General features: G+C 44.8%; 1 protein-coding gene across 1 annotated transcript in view; it reads right to left on the bottom strand.

Moving 5' to 3' along the window:
- Window positions 1-8,056: 8,056 nt before the first annotated feature.
- Window positions 8,057-9,947, bottom strand: part of LOC109293404 (F-box only protein 39-like) — a 10,720-nt gene continuing 8,829 nt past the window's right edge. The window contains exon 4 of the mRNA XM_019511306.1: window positions 8,057-8,242. Coding sequence (XP_019366851.1) covers window positions 8,114-8,242 — 129 coding nt within the window. The 3' untranslated portion in view covers window positions 8,057-8,113. The remainder of the gene's footprint in view (window positions 8,243-9,947) is intronic.

Raw genomic sequence — 9,947 nt, 5'->3', positions numbered from 1 at the left:
CCCCCCAACCCCTCCCCCGCAGACCTTTCCTGTCCCCTGCCAACCCCACTAGCCCCCTCAATGCCTTCCAAAGATGTCACTTGCTCTCCCAAGCCCTCTAATCCCTCCTGAAGATCCCATCTGCCCCCCAGCTCCCCCACAGTGCCCCTGAACCTGCCAATTCCTCCCACAGACCCCCACCTGCCCTCCAATCCCCACCTTGCAGACTCCACTTGCCCCCTGAACCCCTCTATAGACCCTCTTATCCCCCCCAAGGCTTCTTGACCCCCAATCCCTCCAATAACGCTCTAGTCCCCCCACATCCTGACTTACCTTAGATTGGGTGCTCATTTTTTATTTAATCTAAGCTCCCTGAATGTCTGTACACAGCTTAAGTCCTTCATCTTCCTACTATGCTAGATTCCTCGCTTTAGTTAATGTAAATTGAAATATAAAAGTCTGCCATAGTTCTAGCTAAAATTGGGGTCTTAAAAGCTGAAATCCTGTTTAACAATGAATCAATGCCACCATAGATAAAAACCGAATTCAGTCTTCAGAGATTCTTTAGACACTACCTCCAGGTCTGACCTTATTTTTTGATATCAGCAGGCCAAAGGGTCCCAAACCCTGTTTTGAGAGACACCAGGACGGATGAAGAAGAGCAAGCTGTAACCTTTCACTTTGTTACACAGGAACCAAAGGCAAAGGAACCCGAGTTCATTTTACAGTTGGTCAAAGATGATTTAATAGAAATCCATCAAGTAGCTTAAGGAGGTTTGTTTCCTCAGTGACCCAGTTCTCTAGTCAAGGTGGTAACATGATAATTGAGTGACACTTCCTGGAACCATCAATCTCTTTGCTCTTTCTTGGTTAAAGGCTATGTTATGTATCTGTACATCACCCTATGGGACCCCCTCACCCTAGATTTGGGTCTTGTAATACATAAGCAAGAGTGGTATAGACTTCATGACAATGAGAGGGGCAGATGTTTCTGCTGATAATGGAAGGCAGGGAGGAAAGAGAGATCATGGAAGAAGGAAAGGTCAGCATGGGAAGAGGAAACATGGCTCCTAGTTCAGTGGTCTTTCTACCATTGTTAATAGCTTTACAGAGTTTGTCCCCTACGCTGCGTTACTAAAAGATTGCAACACTTGACCAATTTTGTGAACCTGTAGTCTCAAAATGAGGCTCTTTACCCAGTTGCCAGTCCCACCGCGATGCCCCTACTCACAGTTGTTTACAGCCGTGCTAATTTAAGACTGAACTCCAGTTCACACGTGGTGAAAGGTTGCCATATTAAGTTGACATCCGTCTGGTGACACAACGGGACATTTCCCTGCAAGCTGCTAGCCTGTTAAATGCTCTTTGCCTGGAAGAGACGTTTCATCCACTTCAGGCACCCAAGTATTCACACTTTTCAAATTATAACACTGAATGCACATATTTTCTTGCCTTTCATTTCGCTTGCACCAGAAGGTCATGTCACGTTTGAAACCCCCTTCCTCTATCGTAGGGTGGAAACTTTACTGAGAGTTAAATGCTGGGGGGTGCTCACATTTTGTTTACAGCCAGCAATTCTCATTAAAATCAGCACCGCTCACATTGGCGTTGGTCACCACCATGCCTGCGGCGACGGAGCATTGCCCATCTGCTTTGTAGATTCTGCAGCTAGAAACACCGATGGGTCCTGGGGTTGCTCTGAATGCAAACTAAACAGGCAGAAAACCCTTTTCCATTTTCTCAGGAAGGATACTGAGCAAATTCATGGAGAAAATATAGAGGCAGGTTTAATTCTACTACTGGAGTAGAAGTAGGAATGTGCTGTGATCTAATTTTGGTGAACCTCTAAGGCAGAGTTGCATAACAATGTTAACAGTTTCTAAGGGATTCATATCAGATGAGTGAAGTGATAAATAGGTACAGCCACAGGGCTCCTGTCTTCATATGGGTGTGTTCGCATAACAAAGCTCCACTTCTATATGGCAGCCTGTATAAATCCGCAGGGCCAAGCCTAATACTGAAGTGTGTTTCTGAACGATATGTGCTTCTCTAGTAATTAGATTGTATCAGTGTACACATAACTTTTACCCAAACCTAAAAGCACTTGCATGTATTTCTGCACTCACCTCCAGACCATTCTGCCTTGAAAGCTAGCTACCGCCAAGCTGAGCTATATACATCATATACATAAATTGCTTGTGAGCAGAAAACTCAGTAAGGCAGAGGAAACTTACATTTTCAAGTGTAAAGAAACTAGAACTTCCTTCCCCTGCTGACATCATTTCAAAATGGTGTCGTGGATTTTGCTCAGACCTGTAATGTAAATGTATATACATACACAGTGGCAGTGTTTTCTTAAGCCCAGGCATTTAATAAAACTTCAGCTGAGAAGAGTTAACAAATGAATGTTGGGGTTCTTTAGAAACTGTCCTTTTCTTACTATGGGAGTTGGAAATGCCTAATCCATTTATAAAATCAAGCTCTTTGTGTTACAGTTATGACAGCCATAGTACAAATGCTGCAACTGTCAAAGAGAATCACGTTTGCTCTGTAAACCTTCATCCGCTTGCTTTTGCTCTTTTTCTCTGTGATCCCAGTGGAAGTAAAGGAAAAGATTCTCACTGGTGGCCATTAGCTCAGGACCCAGAGCTATCTCTTTGCATATTTTGCATTACTTCACAGTAATTAAAAGAATCAGAACAAAATGGACACATCAACACTGTGCTGTAATATCGGTGCTTTGCAAAACGTCAAAGGTATTAAAGTCCATGGAGCCATATCCTCCGGTCTGAGAGGCTCCTGGGGAGTGGCAGGAAATCAGAGGCATGGCCCACAGAGTACAGAGCCCTGTTGGGGTGGCATGCTTGTGGCAAAGGAGTGAATGAAAGGTGTGTTAACCGCCATGGCTCAGGAATCCAGGGCAGTTAACGCTATCTGCCATTCATTCTACCACCAAGGAGCCCTGCGGTCTGGATCTGGCCCAGGAAGCCAAGGGAGTTTGACACCCTGACCTAGATTAACAAAATGATGTCCATTGAAGGACAGACAAGTCTTCCACGGCCACTAGGAACTTTGTGTTTTTGTTTTCTGTGACCCAACATTACACAGGGGTTTACTATCATTTTCACTGAGACTTTCTGATGGAAAAAAGATACTTCTGGTTGGGAAATGACAATATCAAACGCTGCAATTTTCAGATTGGCTTTCAGAACTCTCTCCTGGAAGACACAATCAGAAAATACTATTTCCTTTGCCCAGCAGGTCCTACTCGTAAACCTTTGTGCTTCTAGACATCCTGTAAACATGTACTGCCCCAGGTTAGGAAGACGGGTCTTCTTGAGGACTTGAAAATAGCCATCATCAGAGACAGGATAAGGCTAAAAATGGACTGTTGGCTTGATCTGGGATGGCAGTCCCTATGCAAAATGCCATGTCAGCTTGGAACTCAAGTGGACTGTTATACGTGTCTGCTTTCAGAGAAAAGATTTACAGTGAAAGTACAGTCACATGCAATCTTTTCAAAAGAGCCACCCAATTTCAAAGCCACTTGGGTTCAGCATGTAAATACAGTCTGAACCACACACTAAAGCCATCCTGGTATGAACCACTTAAGTGAAAGTAGCTAGTAAAATATGTACAAAGACATTGCGCCATTCAGGTCAACACGTGACTAGAGCTGACTTCGTGTAGGCCACTGTGAACAGCAGCAGTAGCAGTACTGGAAGAGAAAAAAGTCTGAGCTAGGCCAAAGACAAAAGCTGTTGAGCATGTGTTATATAAGCCTCTTCACTCAAATAGATGCTTTCTTTTCAATTGCCACGGGTGGCACTCAGAAGAAACAGAGGAAAGCTATTTAGCAAAATGTGGTGGCTATTTAGCAAAAAACGGGAAAAAGTAAAATGTTTTAAATAAGCTCTAGAGGACAGGGACCGCCTTTTCTCCCCGTGCGGGTGATTTCAGCCCTTCTGGGAGTGTTGCCAGAATAAATATAATGATGTAGTCTTCTCTTTTCTTTTTTGAGAGCTCGTACTCAATCAATCATCGAGGCTGGGCTATTATAGACTGGTGGAGTTAAGCAGACCAGCAATGTGATCACTGGGTATCAGTTATGTCAGGGTCTCTCAAACAATGAGGTACAGCACAAGTTTTCCAAGTGGGAAGAAACCGAGGGATAAGAAACTTATCTTTAAGCCTTCTTGTTCTCTCCTTACTGCCCCATATTCCCCTGGATGAAAACTCAGCGAGTCACTGGTTTCAGCCTGCATCCATCTCTGAAGTTGGCTCCGCACTGCGAACAGAAAGCAGTTCTTCTTCCTCACTGAAACTTGCCCTAGCCAAACAGCTACGAAATACAAATGCTTCAGTATCTTGATGTTATGCACAGTGGTCATTCTGTACCCACCTTCCCTAAAGCGTGGCTTACAGGCAACACATTGCCTGCAAAACCTTCCAGTGTGTTTACGGACAAAGAAAAATGTTTCTTCTACAGAAACATGTTTCTTCAGGTTGACAAGGGGAGCAAAGTATGATTTTCCCTACAGCATGTTACTTGCTTAAAATGGAGGCTTGAGGCTTTTATGAATTTTTTTATTGTAATAGCTAGGGACCTACTGAATTTTGCAATGTTTGTGGAAACCACAAATTTGGTTGGTCTCCACAAAAAAGCCCGCACCACGCAAAAAAAGTGTGGGGACCATGAAAAGGCACAAAATCGGCAAGCAGGGGGTAAAAAAAAGAGACCTGCAAAAACAGAAAAGGATGGGAAGCCCTGACAGCCTGAAGCACACGGTAGGGAGGGGGGAAACAAATTGTAGGCTGAGCTCCTGATGTAGGCGCAGTCCAGGAGTAAGCTGGGAGGGTTGTGGTGCCAGTTTTTAAAGTGCCCCCAGGCATGCAGTCTAAGCACCACCCTGTTGGCTTAGAAACAGTATTTAAAGGCCTGTTTTTTGGGAATTGGCTTATAGGTATAGATATATGCATTATAACGGGTCAAGATGGGCAGCAGGGGTTAAATGGATTTGTAAAGGGCTTGGGAGACACACACACACACAGCCTGGGAACCAAAGAAGTATGTACTATATTGACCCACAACACAAGATAAGCGAGACCAGCAACAAGGCTTCAGAGAGCGGGGGGGGCTAAGTCCTGGTTTTGGGGGAACAGACCAAATTAAAAGAAGGCCCAGAAGGCTACGTGGACGTGTGATCACAGAGAGCCAACTAGAGATAGCCACGGATGAAGAGTCATCAGGAGTCATCAAGGGAGAAGGAGAATATAAAAGCAGAGATTTGAGATTAACAAAGGGTCCCTCCCTTGTCCCATCCCTCCTTGTTGTCCTTCTTCTTCTCTTCCTTGAGAGGGGTCCCCATCCCCATCCCCTGGGAAGGGTCCCCAAGACCGCCATGGGCAGAGGGCATGCCAGCAGCCCATCTCATGCACCCCACAGGAGGGGATCCTGGGGCAGGGAGGGCGGTCTGAAGATGGCTGATGACGCCAATCCAGGATAGACAGCCTGTTGCAACTTGGATATGTGTTTCCATGCAGAGTGGGTTCAATCCGTGACGTGGTGTTTCTGTTGCTCCCGCTTTTCCGTCTCCTGTTGTTGTGAGGTTTCAAAGTACTGAGATCCTTGCTGCACACTCTTCCTCCATTTGAGGAGGTCCTGGGCAATAGAGTCTCATGAGTTGATGTATTTTCTTCAAGTTGGCCTTGAGGACAAATGTCCTCGAAGCATTTTCTCTGTCCTTCTCTTGAGCATGCACCTTGACTGAGCTGGGAGAATAAAACTTGCTTTTTGAGTGTGGATTTGGACATCCAGATGACATGGCCAGCCCAGTAAAGTTTATATCAGTTGATCATTGCCTCAATGCCCATGGTGTTTGTTGTGAGAGGATGCTAATGTTGGTGCATCCATCTTCCCACAGGATTCGAAGGATCTTCCACAAGCAACATTGATGGTACTTCAATGATTTGAGATGTTTCCTGTACATTGTTCATGTCTCAACTCTGTACAGTAAGATGGGGATCACAATTGCTTGATAAACCATGAGCTTGATTATGGATCTGATGTTGTTGGGCGGTGGAGTTCACATGCGGCGGCAGTGCCGCCACCATCCACCACCCCTCACCTCCACATGCAAGGCCTCCCTCCCATCCTGCGTCCCGCCACTGCCACCCCATCCCCTGCTCCACTAGAAGTATACCCAAATAGGGTACATTCCTTAAAAAAGGTTGAAAACCCCTTTTCTACTTAATACTCTGTGCCTCCCGTGAAGTCAGATTCCTCAGTGACGACTGTGCAATTCCACCTAAATCCACATGATGTCAGCAGTGCATAAATGTACTGAAATAAGCCCTGCCAGCTTTGAATGTAGTGGAAGAGGCATCCCTTTTCCTATTCTTTTGCAAAATGAATCTTGCTGGCTTTACACATTTCACTAAACAATTTGCAACACATTCAAACATACCCCATTTAATTTTTTATTTCGTTTGATGGGAATTTTGGACCAAGTGACTATGCTGTTTAATCAATGCAAATAATTTGAACACCCCAATCAATCACCAGTCAAGTGGATTAATCAATTAGAGTCAAACAGCAGATGTACCGGTCACAAACTCTGCTCACCAGATGAGATGCTAATCATTTTCTAGGAAGTAGGGTAGGGCTAAGGACAATTATGTCCAGAAGAAAAGCCAGTGACAGAATACAAGTGTTGGGAAGATGTATTACTTAGATTGTAAGGCAGGGGTGGGCAAAATGCGGCCCTGGGGCTCGATACGGCCTGCCAGACCATTCTATCCGGCGCACAGGGCCCCTAAAAAATTTAGAAAATTAATATTTATCTGCCACTGGCTGCCTATCATGCAGCACTCGATGGCTTGCCAAAACTCAATAAGTGGCCCTCTGCCCAAAACAATTGCCCACCCCTGTTGTAAGGGGTATGAGGCAACAGTCTTACCCCATGCTGGGACAGCCTGGTCTACTGTAACACAAATGATACGTTTTTAAACCTGACTTGGCTTTTTCCTTATAGTCCACAGGGTGTTTCGCAGGAATCCACATTTCCTTCATTTATCTCAACGCTTCCAACAAACTTTCCTTTTTTTGTCCACCTTTCGGTAGAAGGCTGTGTTTGTAAGTGATATTGGCTTGTTGGTCCTAGTGACTCGAGTCCTGTGTTTAGCCATTCAGTCTTCACTTTTAGTTGTACAGATAGCAGGGTTGCCAGTGGCAGCCAGTTCTGGGTGGCAGGTTTCCTGACATCCGGTCTCTAAGAAACAGACAAGAGTCAAACCATTAAAATGCAGGTGTGCCATGTGCTCGGCTTCATTCAGCGTCACTAAGCTAAAGACGAGACAAAATAAAAAGAAGCCATCAAAAAACAGTGTTTTATAATTACCTGGGACTCTAAAATTGCTTCCTGTTTCAGTACTTTATTATGTAATAACAACAGGTCTGAGAGCAGAGCCATATTATGCCAAGCACTGTGCATAAATGTATAGTGAGAGATTCAAGCTATTCATACAGAAATGATCTGAACAGAGCAGTGATTTGCAACCCGGGTACTACTGTAAGGGTGCCACAAGGAGCTGTGCGCAATATTAGCACTGTTAGGTGTGCAAACATTTTACAATTTACAAGACAAACTCAGACATTTCAGATAGGAATCCATAGCATCAAAACAGTCTGACCTGTTGAGGTCTCCCTAAATTCCTTGCAACAAAAGAATTTGCCCTATTAATTTTTTATAGTGAGTGAAAACTAAGAGCTGAAATTCTCAGAGAGGTGCTTTGGGTCTAAAAAGGGTTAAAGCCACTGGACTAGAGAAAGGGCAAGAGGGGAAAGGAAAGTCCAGAGAGAGGGCGGGACTCGCCCAATGTCACATAACAGGTGGATGGCAAGGATATAAATTAAGCCCCTGGCATGCCCCAAGTCACTTCGGTTTGCCATCAGTCGGATTACACTGCCTCCCATTCCAGTCTGGGCTGGCTTGCTTTTGCAGAGACACTGTTATGAAGCGGAAAGTCCCTGTGGGCTTTCCTCAAAGGATGAGATCTGGCACTTCAAGTTGTGGTCTACTTTTTTTTTTTTAATTATTTTTTATTTTTTTCCCCCTCACGGATCACACTGTCCTCACATCATCGGGTAGGCGATGACAAAATAATTCAGCTCTGAATTAATCAGGTCTTTGTATCTTATGTAAATTTCTCTCAACATGTGGTCCTCTTGGTTGGTTTCGTGCTGACTTGTATAAATCCTCACCTGTGTGGAAGGAGCAAAATCAATTTTTAGTAAATAACTAGCCAAAATTAAACTCTAACGAACCTAACAAGGAGCCTAAATAAGCCTACTGCCTAATAAAAAAAGGTAAGTCAGTGGGTCAGGCTTGCAAGTCCTCCATCAGATTCTGGTCAGTCTGAAGTTACAGAGCTATCAGAAAGCATTTTGGTTCACCAAAGGCTAAATATATACTGAGACCTACTTCAGGCTATTTTATTAATATCCGAATGGCAGAAGATGTATGGGAAGGAGAAAAATACTGAGTGGAATAAACTGTAGCCTGTTTCCTGGGACCTACACACCTGGAAGATGATGTAGACAAGCACATGGGGTCCTCCTGGTTCCCAAGATACCATGGCTTATTTATAACCAACAGATTGTCGCAGGATTTTATTTTGCATAGTGCTCCCCAACAAGGTTGACCAAGAAGTAATGTCAGGACTGCATTCACACAGACATGTAGTAGGAGGTGGAAAGCTGTGTAGGCCATGAGGCAGGCCTGACGCAGGTGGAGTTCAAAGGCACAGGTTTGAAGTCCAGTGGAGGACAATGGGGTGCATCAAAAGATTTGGAGTCTGTCGAAGAACACCCCGAGATGAACAAAATATTAGGGCTGTGTGAAATTTCGCCCGGCGTGCTGTTTCAATGCGTTCCGAGCTCAAAACAGTGAAATTGAAACAAAACTAAAGCCTTCGAAACAGCTTTGAAACAAAACAAGGGAACTTGAAATATTTCGAAACATTTTGAGTTTCGAAGCCAGGCCTACTGGCTTCAGCGCCGGTCCCAGCCGGCAGCACCCACCATCTGTCAGCCGGCAGGCAGATTGGGGGCTTGCCCGCACCCCTGGGAGGGCTGCGGGGGCTATGCCAGAGTCCTTCTGGGGGTGCGCGGCCCCAGTCTACCTGCCAGATGACAGGAGCCAGGTGTTGCAGCCTGAGGCCAGCGGCAGCACCAATCTTCCCGGCGCTGGCTGCAGGTTGGGCCCAGCACCAGTCTGTCATCTGGCAGGAAGATCAGGGGCCTGCACCCCTGGATGGACTCCAGCAAAGCCCCCGCAACCTTCCCAGGGGCGTGGGCAAGCCCCCAATCTGCCTGCCTGCTGTATTTTATGTTTCCCTATGGGCGAAACAGCAAAACTGTTTCAACAAAATGAAATGGAATAGTGCTTTCGAAACAAAACGAAACTTGAAACAAAACAGTGTTCTGTCGAATCGTCAAAGCTGAAGTCAAATCGGAACGGTGCTGTTTTGCACAGTCCTACAAAATATACAACACTGGTATAAGGAAGTAAATCGTTTAGGATGGTATAAAAAATGCCTAGTACCATAAGATATGAAAGGGATGTAGGAATATTGTAATTAAAGTAAGATCCTTAATAATAAGCAAATTGTAAAGTGCAAGGCACCAAAACTGAATTGGTCATATATGGGCAATGATGTGTGCTTAGGTCATGGTCAGTAACATAACTGAGTAACAGTGGCAGGATCAGTAATAGGACAAGTTATATAAATGTGTGACTGGGAGTACTTTGTAATGTATAAGCACATTGATATTGGAAAAGTTGTCTTCTACTTGATTGTTTCTGTGTTCTATATCTCACACTTGCACTCTTTGCTGCTCCAAGCACTTTACATGGAAAACTACTAGAGGTGCACTGATACACTGGTCTGATATCAGATCAGTACCA

Source organism: Gavialis gangeticus, unplaced genomic scaffold, assembly GCF_001723915.1.
Source record: "Gavialis gangeticus isolate Ggan-Ray unplaced genomic scaffold, GavGan_comp1, whole genome shotgun sequence".
NCBI lineage: Eukaryota > Metazoa > Chordata > Crocodylia > Gavialidae > Gavialis > Gavialis gangeticus.
This window is presented reverse-complemented; position numbering and strand designations above follow the sequence as displayed.